This window comes from Poecilia formosa, unplaced genomic scaffold (assembly GCF_000485575.1).
Source record: "Poecilia formosa unplaced genomic scaffold, Poecilia_formosa-5.1.2 Scaffold69, whole genome shotgun sequence".
Classification (NCBI taxonomy): Eukaryota; Metazoa; Chordata; class Actinopteri; order Cyprinodontiformes; family Poeciliidae; genus Poecilia; species Poecilia formosa.
In genome coordinates, this window is record NW_006800008.1 from 627,648 (window position 1) to 641,489 (window position 13,842).

Here is a 13,842-nt window from a genome sequence, read left to right on the forward strand (position 1 = left end):
GGAATTATGCAAACCGACCACAACGGTTTGAACATGTTCGACTTCAGTGTTTTACACGATACGGTTCTATTGTTTTTGTTTCCTGAAGCAATAAAATCTAAATCTGCACTGAAAAGCCAAAACAGGCCACAGTAAACAGCTTTAAGATGATCAAACACTTTATTAACCCCAAAGGAAAATTAAATGTTGTAAATCTGAGGAATCTGAATTAATCTGAGTTATTGTAGATGGAAACGGCTGTAGCAGTCTGTATTACAGCGGTTTGAAGAAGCTTCTGACTGAAGACACTGTTTTTCTAAGAGGGTAGCCCGTTGCTATAAAGACAGCCAGGAATTAAATGTAGCTCAGATTTATCTGCAACTAATGATTACTTTAGTTATTGATTATTTTGACAACTGATCGATTAACTGGATAAGCAAATTGCCACATTCTGCAGATTTTACATTTCAACACTTCAGCCTTTGTTGTTTAAAAACTGCACCATCCACCATTTTTGTTATGCTCCGCTACCAGCAGCGCCCTCTGCTGGATGGCGGCCAAACTACAACACTAACAGACATCCTAACGGACTTTATTACTGAATCAACTGGACTTAATTTTAATCTAATAAATCATCAATCGGCAAATACATGTATTTTAAGGAACCATCAGTCCACCTGCTCACGTCTGCAGCCTGGTCAGGGAGGGGATTATGTGAACCCTGGTGTCCGTTTACGGCCTCGTGTTTCTGCAGACCAGAACTGGCATGCAGGGCTGAGCGCTGCAGCCCCTCGGGACCGAAACCCCCCAACATGAGACGCTCTGCTCAGGCAGTAGAGTCAGATGTCATATTTCATCATGCATGCCTGTGTGTGTGTGTGTGTGTGTGTGTGTGTGTGGCTCCTGGCAGTTGCTGCTCTGCTGCTAACATGACTGGAAGCAGAGCGCGGATCTGTTTTACAGCTAGTAACGGACGGCAGGAGCAGCAGATCGCTGCGGAGGAGCGAGTCAGCCAGCAGATGCTTTTCCTTGCATCATCCTAAAACTTTATGCTTTAGAAAACTGTAGATTTAAAAGTTTCAAGTAAAGCAAGATGCTATTTATGAAAAAAATTAAAAATAAGAACAAAAATAATGCAATTTGGCAAAAAGTATGAACAACACTGACGAAAGTATGTTTGTGTTTTATCCGTTTTTAGTTTATTTTTTTCAGTCATCAATTTGGAAGAGATAAAAATATGTGACAGACGGTTGTGCTAGTGCTTAGCGTTAGCTGCTGTTAATTTATTTAAGTATTAATTAGCACCGGGTTTCAGCTTTGACTTTATTGAATGTAGTGCAGTAAAAGAATAAACAAAATTATATTCAAACAAAAAATGAAATATAAAAGCAAACAAAAGCAATAGTGATACAAAATATTTTGCGTTTCGCGGTTTAGCGTTAGCGTCTGCTAATGTTTCATGGGTTTAGCATAAAGCAACCATTTTGTGGCGGTTTAATGTTAGAACAGCTAAGATTCTTGTTAAATGGATTAGTGGTTATTGAATGTAACTTTCTGAGAATAACTACTGGAGATTTTAGTGCAAACATGCATCTTCCTTTACAACCACTGCGGCCATTTTGAAAAATCTCCACTAGAAAATTAAACATGAGATCAAGGAAATATTTCTGATTTCTATGATTTCAGGTAGGCTATGATTTGACACCAAGGACATTCATCTAATTTAGTGCAAAAAATTAATTTTCAACCACAACCATGGTGGCCATCTTGAAAAATAAGAATAAAATTCATAAATATGAACTGCATGGGTCAAATTATGTACGATTTCACACCAAAAGTATTGGAGTTGTAGTAAATATTGGCATTTTGAGGGCAAAAATAAATTTTCCTTGATGTGTTTCAGTGACTAACAGCTTTAAAAATGTGCAGATTGGTGAAATGTGTTTTTGCTGGACTGGTTTGTGTCCCTCTCCAGTCCAGAGGGACGCGTGAGAAGTGATGGTTGTTAAAGCAATGACTTCATCTGTCATTTTCCCTTCTGCTACAAAACTAGCAACATGCTTAAACATGCAACTCTGAAGAAGATACTTCTCATTCCTGCAGCAGCTTATCAGTTTCTTTCAAGGTCTGTTCAGCTTTGCACACAGAAGTGCTACTCACTTCCCCAAAGGATAAAATGAATTTAGACGTTATTTAAACCTGCAGCACCAGTTGCTAACATTTCCACCATGCAGTTAAATTACGTAAAGACGGAGAACGGAGGAGGTGCACTGAGGTCAGCAGGGTGAGCGAGGCCAAACATGGTGGGCTTCAGAGAGCCTTTTGTTGCAGGCGCGGGCGGCGGAGATGGACATTGTGGCGTTGCTTTGTTAAAAGGCTCTTTGGATGATAAGTGGTCTTGTACCAGCCTTCCACCGCTCGCGCTTAACACTGCACCCTTCTCCCACCCACGGGCACCAGCCAGCAAACTGGAATACAATGGTCCAGTTTGACCACAGCACAAGCGTTTCTGCAGAGAATCGGCAACGTAAATGTGCAAATGATGCGGTCAGTTATCAGAATAAATGTGTTACATCATAATTTCTCCATTTTTAAGGCTGTGAAGGTAATAAATCTTCCTGAAAGGTGACACTGTGTGGACTTTCACAGTAACCCAACACTAATGGCTCCTTCCTTTCAGAGCAGCAACACAAGATGCCATTTAAACAGCCTCTCTTCACACCAACTGGCCTTTAGCTGGACTAAATGATCGTCTCTGTCCTGGAGAAAATAAATGGCAAGAGAAGAAGACAGTAGGAGGGACGTAGGTGAAGTTGGAGGGTTTTTTGTGATGCACATTTGACACTGACTGGTTCTTTTGTTTCTGCATCTGAGTTATCAGAATTAGGTGAGAATTTTCTCTAAAACTCAGCAGTTTTCTGCTTAAAATTAAGTAATAAAGAAAACCCCTGAGCCGTATTGTTTGTCTTCTCTTGCTGCTTTTACTGGGTTTCTACAGATTGTGGATGATGGGAGGAAAAGTGAAGAAATAAATGAAGTTATGGATGAAAATAATGGGTGGCTTGATAAAAAACAGAGACAAACTAGAGGACGTAGAAATGGATGGATGGATGGATGGATGGATGGATGGATGGACTAACATGATAAGATAGATAAATGGATGGATGGTTGGTTGGTTGGTTGGATGGTCGGTCGGTTGGATGGTCAGTCAGTCGGTTGGATGGATGGTTGGTCGGTCGGTTGGATGGCTGGTCGGTTCGTTGGTCGGTCCGTTGGATGGATGGTTGGTCGGTCGGTTGGTTGGATGGTTGGTTCGTTGGATGGATGGCTGGTTGGTTGGATGCAGCTTTTAGGACGAAGACGACAGTCAAAGTCTGTAAATCTGTTTCCGTCTCCAGAACAGAAACCTCAGGAACGTTTCCAGAACCTTCCGCTCTGAATCCTGATTTCTACTCAACAGGGCGGAAAGTTCTCCTCCTCCGTCCTGCTCTCCTTTAACATCCAAAAACAAAACGAAAAAGAAAACGGGTCTCCGTCTGCAGCCTTCGCCGGACGCCACCAGAGGCTCTGGCAGGAGAAAACGTACAGCAACCATGAAGAGCCAAAGTGTGTCAGAAGGAAGCAATTAGCAGCAGTTCCCTTAGTGCTGACCTCCATTTGCTGCCATGCACGGTCTAAATTAGTGAAATTATAGGATGTGAGCAGGTTTAACGACAAAAGAAGAGCCGAAGGAAGGAATTGGAAAGATACAATAATCAGAACAGATCTGAACAAAAAGCCCCAAATTCATCAATTTAAATCCTAAACCTCGGCTGTGAAACGTTATTTATTGTTATAAATCTCTGGGAAGGCGGTGCCCACCTTTCTGTTTCTACTGTCTGAGCCTCTTAAAAGCTTAAGGGACTGATCACGGATTACAGGCAGGATCCTATCAGACACTAACGGGAATGAAAAGGGTTCCTGTGTCTGTCTGACAGCTGGAGAGAAACAATTAAAACATTCAGATTCAAAATACTTTACTAGAGGGAAATTAGACAACTCGTTACTGCCACGCAAATACAAATAGAGCTGAAACGATTAATCAGATTAATCGTGATTAATCAATTATTGAAATGATTAATCATTAAAGTTACAGACTCTAAAAATGACATTTGCAGAAGGAACAACAGAGCGGTACTTAAGCTAAAATGGACAAAAATATTTGAACATTTTGAATCAAGATGCAAAAAAATTTATTTTTTGCATCTTGCCACAAAACTCCTAATGTGGCTTTTTTTAAATTTTAGCTTCACCTGGTTCAAATTCTGTAAAAAAAAATAAATAAATAAAAAAATCAGCTATTAAACACCTTTTGGTGTCCAATTATTAATTGATTATTAGAAAACTGAATCAGATCAGACCTTCTCTATTGATGCTAAAAGATTTTCACATGTTGCCGTCAATCATTCATGAAGCAACGCCATGTTGCTGAACTTCAGGCCATACAATGTGCATAAAAATGGAATTTAATGGTTTATTTCAAATATTGTATAAAAAATTTTAAGTTTTTAAATGAAAAATCAACAGAATGTGAATTTTTTAAATCCGATTAATCGTCACCTTAAATATTTAAGAACTGCTTTAAAAATATCCTGACTGATTTAAAGCCAAGAAGCTTTTATTCCTTGCTGACGGCTTTTTGAATCTTTTTATTGATAGTTTTGAAGCAGTAACCATCCAAAGCAGCTCAGTCTGAAGTTCAGGGACGATGAAACCGTTTAATCATCTGACCAACATCCTGCTCTGCCAGAGCAGCAGCAGCTCCTGTGTGGGAACCACTGGGGTCAAAGGTGAATCTGCATTTATCATCGAATGTTTTAAAGCTCCACTTGTAATCATCCACCAGCTGCAAACATAAAGACCTAGTTTTGAAGACCAGAAAAAAGTTTAAAGAGCTTCAGTCAACCAAAATTTAAAACATTAAGATAAAATGAATGAAGTGATGAAATAAAAGAACATTTAAATAATAGTTTAAATGTTTTATCACTGCTAAACAGCTATAAGTGATTTTTGTGATTTGGAATAATTTCGGACTTGAACTGAAGCAAAACTTCTTTCTTTAATCAGCTTTTAGCTCCGGAAGTCGATTAGAGAGCAGAATATTTATTTATTTCTAAACTTAATTAAATCATCAGGAAAGAAAAAAAAACATATTTTGTAAGTTCCCTTAAACAGATTATTTTTCTTAAAGCAAAAATAAATCTGGATAGATTAACAGATTATGAACGCTAAAGCTGGATGGTGATGAAACTTCAATATTAACTGCCTCAATCTTTAATGAATCTTGTAGCAAACGTATAAAAAATAAACTTGTTTATCTCAGACTTACATTTGGTGTGCTGGCAAAATGCAAAAAAATAGAAAAACATTATTAATAATTTAATTAGCTTTGCAATGGCTAATCCTGGCGTGAGTGAAATGAATGGTAATTATGACCATTTCCCTAAATTAAGCTGCTCTCTTGGGATTTCAGAGACGGACAAATAAAATATTGGAAATAGTAGCTGAAATATCCCACATCCGTTCTAAAATCATCCATCATTCTTAAATTAAAGGAGGTGAACCGGAGCGATGAGCCGCCGCTCTGCGCCGGCCATCAACAGTAAATCTTCTTCTTGAGCTGCAACAACCACAACGTTTCACTAAAACACGACTGATGCTGCTGTCCACCACCGACCAAATAAATATTCAAACCGTCATCTGACATCACAAGCTGCAGCGCATTAGCAGAATAGATCTGTTTGTTTCAGAGATCAAACACCAGTAAAGTCCATCTGAGGCGGATTCTTACCAAACATCTTAAACAGCCAGAATATCAATTTCTTTTTAAAGCAAAAACAGGATGTGTAGTTTTTGTTTGTGGGTGGAAAATGATATAAAATAGCAAAAAGAACAGATTTAAACCTAGTAAGATAAAACATATTACTGCTATATTACTTTTAATGTCATTTCCTGTGAAAATTCTATACAAATACAGCACTGAATTTAAACTTATGTTATCTTTTTTTTACAGGACAGGTCTGTGGCCTGTACAAAACATATTCATCCTGCTGAGGTCAGAATGTTTCTGTCACTTTAAATCCAAGCCACGCCCCTACAACTCAATGTAAGTGAAAATAGGTGCGCACAGATGTACTGTTGTACAACTGTACATCTTTGAAAAGCATCAGTAGAGCTTCCTGCACAACCAACAAGAACGCAGCAAGTGGTTTCTGAATGGTACATCAACAACAAAACACTTCTCTTTTCTTCCAGCAGCCATTGTACAGCAGTTAAAAACCAGCTGACCAAACGTGCTGGAACTCCACTTGAGTTGCTAGGTAACAAGTTGGACTTGGCTGGGGTTGCTAGGTAACAGTGGAATGTGACATATCAGGAGATTTTTGAAACAAAAACATTCCCTCATTACCCAAAAACAGTTTTTTTAAGCGCTTTGTTTGTTCTTTAAAAGCAGATGAGACCCGAATGGAAATTCCTTCTCTCCCTTCACAGTCCTGATCTGACAGGAAACAAAACTCAACACTGCAAACTCCTCATCACCCTTCATCCTCAGGTGACGGTGATAACGCCGCCACGCGCCGCCACGCTGATGAACGACGGGGTTTATCTTCAAGATCCAAACTAGAGCGAACAAAGGAAGGCGAGCTGCGACTCCGGGGGGCGAGGCAAATGCTTCCAGCGTGACGACAACTCAAACTGGAATTTCCACAAGCCGAGACATAAACCAGCCTGCTGGGACCAGTTACAATCAGGACGTCTGGAATATTTACTATGATGGAGAGATTAGTGGGAGGAGGAGAAAACGAAAGCAGCACAGCAACATTAGTGCTGTGCTGAAGGAATAACACTTAAATAAATAATAATAACCTCATTATTTAAGTGTTTAATTCAGTTTTATTTAAGTTATATGGAAATTGCTTCTGAAAACTGGCTGACTCCATTCATCAGCAAAATTATCTAAGCATTTGTTTCAGTTAAACGGTTTCTTGACCAGGCGGTTTTAGGTCCACCAGTCCGGCTGAGGCCGCCCTGCAGAAAGTGTCCAGTGACACCACATTAATATGAAATGTGGAAGAACCAGAGCGCTGGTTCTGTTGGACCTCAGCGCAGCATTCGACACGGTTGGCCATGATATATTATTAAAGCGACTCTCCGGTCCAGTACTGGACCGGTTCCAGTCCTGATGCATTACAGGGACTCTCTGTGTAAAAAGGCAGCTGACAGAAGTCACATGCGGAGCACCCCAGGGCTGAATCCTGGGAACCCTCCAATTTAAAACAACATGCTAACAACAGCGCAGGTTATAACAAGAAAGAGGATCAACGATCATCGCTACGCAGATGATACACAGCTCTACATTAAGATGGATTAGGGCAATTCAGAGTTTTTACATGAATTAAAAAGAAATGCAAACAACACAGCAAACCAAAGGAAAGAGCAAGAAAAGAAAGAATCTAATAATGTTGATCCAAAGTATATTAACTAGATGTTCCTGTTCAGGGTTACTGGATGAGTATAAGTAAGTAATTCTTTTTCTGGGTTGGAAGAACAGGAGTCTATAAAGTAACTGAAAAGGTAGTTTTTCTGGATTCTAAGTTTGTTCAAATCCCGGTTCTGGGTCGCTGGATAAGTCTAAATATCCTCTGGACTTTCTAAGTATGCTCTGACTTTGTAAAAGTAATGAGGTCTCCACAGTTTCTAAGTAATAATAAGAACTAAATGTTTCTAAGTTTGTTCTAATTCCTTTTCTGGGCACACCCCACAGTTCCTAACAAGTAATGAATAAGCCAGACAAACAGACGGACAAGGGCAAGAACGGACTCATCAAGGGAAAATAGCAACATTGAAGACATGGAGAGTAAAGGCAGTGATGTCAGGGAAATGTATCTGTAAACAATGAGAAGCGTCTGCAGTTTGACCGTTAATTTCGTACGTCCTGCTCTCCCATTCAAAACCAGTTTATAAACGGTATCATCTCAGAGCATGTCCTTGAGTCCTGCCATGGTTGTCTTTAGGAAGGAGAAGATAGAAGGTTGTCATTAGGAAGGAGTGGCTTGTTTATATAAACTCCAGCAGATTTGAGATAAACAGCCAAGGCCGGCAGACTCAGAACAAGCAAACCGTCTGTAGAACGGGCAGACTTAAAGTCTACAGGTCGTTCCCATCGGGCCGAAAACTAGCAACTTCTCCAGGATCGATTCCATCCGGCTAGTCAGTTTTAGCATCCAAAGAATCACATCCAACTTGTGCCTCCGTCTCACAGCATCAGTCCGACTGTTCACTAGTTCAACTCAGTCCGTCACAAATTCGAGGCATCCGCAAGCTCCAAACAGCAGAAGTCCTGTTATCATGAGACCAAATAAATCCTTGATGATTTATTGGGCTCTCCTGTGTATTGAGAGACCAGTTATCCAGATCCATAATTTGTAGATTCGGAGGATGTGCAAAGAGAGGCTCCAAAAAAGTAGCACAGAAACAAGCGAAGGTGGGGAAGAAGGGAAAAGAGAAAAAACCGTCCGACTTCACCGATAGAGTGGAGAAATGGGCCATAACCTTCTCCAGCTGATCGTTCCTCTTTGGACCTAAAGAGGAATGATCAAGAGTTTCAGTTTTTACAGCAAGGAACTATTGATCAGGCCAGAAATCTGAGTCTGAACATCCAAAGACACATAAAGACAGTAACAAAGTCGGTCTTCTGTCACCTGACGAGCATTTTTAGGATTAAAAGAGTAATATTTCAGTAAAATATAGAGACTCATCCATGTGTTTTTACTTAAAAAAAAGTCAATCAGATCCAGAACACTGCTGCTGGCGTTCTGACTAAAACTAGGAAGATAAAGAACGTGACCCCAGTTCTAAAGCCCTTATACTGTAGCTCACTTTAAAACTGGTTTATAAATCACTAAATGGCTCCGCACCAAAACACATTGCTGTATCAACCATCCAGACTTCTCAGGTCTTCTGGTTCTGGTCTGCTCTGCATTCAGAACCAGAACCAAACATGAAGAAGCAGCATTCAGTTTCTACGCACTACAAATCTGGAACAAACGTCTGAAACACTGAAGTTAATAATAACTGGAACATTGACCAAAAGGTGATGTTAAAGCCTGTTTAGTAATTGGCTACTGTTATTTTAAGCTTCCTTGCTGCTTCAATGTGCCATACAAATAAACCTGACTTAACAAAAGTGAACCATATAATCAGTAATAACGCTCATTATCCACTGGTAGAGCGCATTAACCAGCATAATGACCCAAAGAAAAAGAAAAATATTCCTCCTCTGTAGGCCGCATTCCAGGAGATCCTTGTTCCTACCAAAAACATTCCCTCTCCCACCTCTTTGGACCGACCGATTCTTACAGCCAAACATTTTCTACCGGATCAAACCGACCTGGCTGCTGCGGAAAAGAAAGGAAAAAACCCCCCAACAGTCTAAATGTCAATGTCGGAGCAGACACAATGAGATTCGTATCGGTTTGTCCTTTTCCTGCTGGGGGCAGCGACCCCTGATTGCATCGTTTGAAAAAGTGCCGCGGGACAGATCTCCGGGTCGTTACCTAGCAACAGGTTGTAAGGAAGACACTGGCCTGGCTTGAAGGATGAGAGGCCACTTGAGAGACAATACCACAGTCCTCCCTCATGAATTATCCCGATTCGGAAAAGAATAATACTGACCCGAGGACTCGCTTGAATACCAATTAGTACCCAAGGCTCCTTCTTGGAAATTTAATGATATCGGTTCTTCTGAATGCAGAGAGAGTCTGAGGGAGCCTGGATTTTTACACAAAACACTGCAGAGATGGAGAAATAAAGCCAAAAGACAAAAATAAACAGATTTTAGATCTATAAAAGGCTTCCAAGAAATGAGAGTATAAACTTTTTTCCCTCCAGAATAAAATGATAAACCAGTAGTTAGCTGCTTTGGGTCACCAGTTCAACTTTGGGGTCTTTAGATCCTCTAAGCATCTTAAAAAGTGGCTCTTAGAAAGCCAGAAACATCAACATTGATCATAAGTTATGCACATTTTAAGGTTTTTTTTCATGCATTTCTTATTCCGTAGTGTTATTTTAATGGCCATATTTATTATCGTGATCTGTGTGTTGACTGGTAGAGTTTTTCATTAAACTGCTTCATTACCGATTGTCTTACAAGCTCTCTGCATTGTGCACAACATACCAATAAACCTGATTGATTAGAAATCATTTTCCCCCCCAAGGTCCAAACTATTCTGACTTTGGAGTAACTCAAGGTTCTGTGTTTGGTTGCCTGCTTTTCAGTTCGTCTCTTAAGTGCATTTAGAAAGTTTATTCACCCAATTCCTCAGCTGATACAGTTTTAAAACTACATGTAAAAATTCCCAGCCGTAAAAAATAAATTCAAACACTAGCACCACAAATAATCATGTCCTAGTAATCAATTATTCATGTGATTAAACGATTAATCGGATTAAAAAATGGCTACATTCTTAAGCTTTTTAATTTAACCACTAAAAGATTAGAAATACGTTAAAATATGAGAATAAACAATTCAATTCCCTTATAAGAAATAAGAAAATAAACATTTTATTGCCTAAATTGTAATAAAACAGCAATTTAGTTTGTTAATGATCATTCCATAGGTATCCAATATTTAAAATGTTTTTTTATCTTATAGAATTTGAATCAATTTGAGGAGAACATTTTTACAGACAAAAGTTGTATTTTTTATCTTAAATGCAAAATGTATACATTTTTGTAGAGTTGGGCTTAAATATGTATCTTTTGGTGCGTCTGTGTAGTCCAGCTAACGATTAATCGATTGCTAAATTAGTTGTCGATCAGTTTTATAATCGATTAATCTGATTAATCGTTTCAGCCCCAATGGAGTCCTGATCAGAACTGTTCTTTCTCTTCGTACGACTGTTTAGGCTTTGTGTTCATCATGAACAGCAGCAGAAAAGCCACGTTTTTAGCTAAATTAAGAGCAAATTCTCCAAGCGCCGCCCTGCTGCTGGTGCAGCGGTGAGCAGAGTAATGAATGCAGCAGCAGCAGCAGCAGCAGCAGGAGGAGCGAGGTCTAATCCCAATGAGAGTAGTAAAAACAGATGCTATCACAGGGAGACAAAGAGGATTAAAGAGAACGTGTCGTTTTCTTAGGTGCGCTGACAGTTTGAGGCCAGCAGCAGTCGGAGCGAGCAGCAGCTGTTTGTGAGCACATCAGTACACACACACCGTCAATCCTTCGCTCCTCATTACGTCCAGCAGAGTTTGGAGGTTTCTGCTGAGTCATGCTTTGCTGCCCAGCCTGATGGCAGCTGTTTGGAGCTGCGTCTGACTTCCTCTGCTGCCATCTTTGCTTCTGTCATTTCAATCAGCCCCGGTTTGGTTAACCCTTTGTTACCAGTCATGATCCATTTCTGCTCCAGCTCAAATATGAACTTTTGGGCTCTTCTGGGGTTGTTGAGCTTTATTCACTGTGTCCATCAAAGCTGCTGCAGGAATATGTAGGCAAATTTCTGTTGCTATGCAAACATTCAGCTGCTCTGCCTTTGATCAGCCGACAGAGCAAATTTGAATAAGGATCGTCTAAATCTGATAGGTGAGTTGAAGGTTTAAAGAGCAAACCCTAAAATAGCCGTTAAACTGTTTTTTGTTAAGGTAAATGAAGATAGAAAAAATTAGAAAAAAAAAAAATCAGAAATTTTGAGATTCATTTCAGAAATTTTCTAGAAAAAAAAGAGGATTTCTTAGTTTGAAAAGTTGAAAATGTTCTAGAAAAAAACTTTCAAAATTTTAGTTTTTTTCTAGAAAACTTGAGATTAATCAAAAAAATTCAGATTTTTTTCTTGCAAATTTTAAATTCTTGGAGCTCAGAAATTTCTTTGTGTTTTTTTTCTAGAAAATTTCTGAGAATTTTCTCAAATTTTTTGTCAAAAATTACTCCATTTTTCATCTATATCAGCCTTAATAAGCTTTTGTTGTTTTTAAACACAGATAAGTGACTTTAAAATGTGTGTTTTTTTTACACAAAAAGTGCTTTAGTGTACAGGTAAGCGATGTGGACTTAGTATCTTATCACGATATTTGTGGTATTATTGTGATAACGATAAAGATAAAGATTTAAAAACTGTAAAAAATTTACACATAGTAAATACTTTTAACCGTATTTCTGAATTCACTGATATTTATTAATGCTCTCAAGGAACATTTCTGATCACATTAGGTTTTTATTTACAATTTATCACAACAGCAAATCAAAACTGTTGTCATAATAAGAGATTTTTATGAAAACCCTACATGAGTGAGCACTTCTACTTTCCCAAAACGTCCCTGAATGTAAATCAGTTGAGCGTGTCGAAACATCGAAACTTCTGCCTGCTTATCTCACTTTCCCATCAGGATTATGAAGTAATTAGAAACTTTGTTTTCGGCGAAGAAACGATCCAAACTGATGAAGACACAAAAACAGGATAAGCTAGCATAATGACTGCATACAGTCAGCACCTTCGTACTGAACTCTTCAAACGTTTCTCCTGCATGTTTGACAGCAACAATTAGCGACTATTTTATTTTCCTTGTGTCTGAGCCAATTAAATGTCAGTAATTTGGCATCTCGTATGTGTAGCATTGGCATAAAGCCAAAGAAAATGCTGAGAGAAAATTAACTGCAGGAGGTTTAATGGGAACTGACTGGTGTGACAAAGTCATTATTCTTAGAATAATGTCCGTTACTGTAGTGCAGTGAGTGAGATATTTACCCGTTTCCATTCATTATTGCTATATTTTACACAATCTAATTTGCCCACAAATATAAAACAATGTTGAACAGTTTTTGAGAGGAATGGGACAACTGGAGCTCCTGTGCATTGAGTAAATGCTGAGCAGAAGTTGCAATGTTTCCTGAATGCTGCCAAACTTTTAACTTTTTTTTTATATCCAGTTCTTACTTTTAATTTTCAGGACAAGGTGCCGGTTTGTTAGGTCACCAATGCTCTAAATATTCCTCCTTACCTTCTATTAGGCTGGAAAATTATGATCCCTTTAAAGATCTTTAAACTGTGGTTTATCAGAAAAGCACAAGAGAAAACTAAACATAGTTTCTTGTTCTATGATTTTAGTTGCTTAGGAAATAAAAAATAATGGAATAAGCTTCAAACACTGAATTCAAAAATCAGTCTCTGTTAAACCAAAAGCCAAAAACAAACCGAGAAGCTCAAACTAAGACTCCCAGACATCAGGGTTGATATAAACGTTTAGGAGGATCCCGCCGGTTAGCAGAGAAGAGACGACAGCACTGACCCGAACGCAACTCGGTTACCTTGCACTTCATCATGTCGCTGACCCGCTGCTTCATGGACTGGCCGGCTTTGGGTCTGACCAGGATGTAGAGGGCTTTGACGTCAGGGCAGCTCCGCAGCAGCTTCTCCACCAGCACCTTCCCCATGAAGCCGGTGGCTCCCGTGATCAAAACGCTCTTCCCGGCGTAGTACTCTGGTATGGATGCCATGCCGCTGTTCATCAGTCTGATCTGAGATTCTGACGTCTGCTTCTGCTCTTCTTCTTCTTCCAGTCTGTCGAGGTCTTGGCCTTCTGAAAACTCCTGCAGAGGCAGAAAGACGACAGAGTTGAATATGAATGTTCCTTTAACATTTGGAGAAAGGGTGTTCAAACTGGGGGTCGGGGGCGATTTGAGGACCCCGGACTGATGTTGTGCTGCCCCCCGACCACAATTCAGGAATAAATTGGAACAAAACGACAACTTTTAAATTAAAATCTACTTTCAAAAATATTATATGCTGGTTTCCTTCTGTCGTCATGGTTACCAGGACCAGATCTAAAGTAGGC

General features: G+C 39.4%; 1 protein-coding gene across 1 annotated transcript in view; it reads right to left on the bottom strand.

Moving 5' to 3' along the window:
* LOC103140220 (fatty acyl-CoA reductase 1-like) overlaps positions 1 to 13,598 on the bottom strand; it is a 27,317-nt gene extending 13,719 nt beyond the window's left edge. The window contains exon 1 of the mRNA XM_007555233.2: positions 13,316 to 13,598. Within this exon, the coding sequence (XP_007555295.1) occupies positions 13,316 to 13,516 (201 nt within the window). The 5' untranslated portion in view covers positions 13,517 to 13,598. The remainder of the gene's footprint in view (positions 1 to 13,315) is intronic.
* Between the last annotated feature and the right edge of the window lie 244 nt (positions 13,599 to 13,842).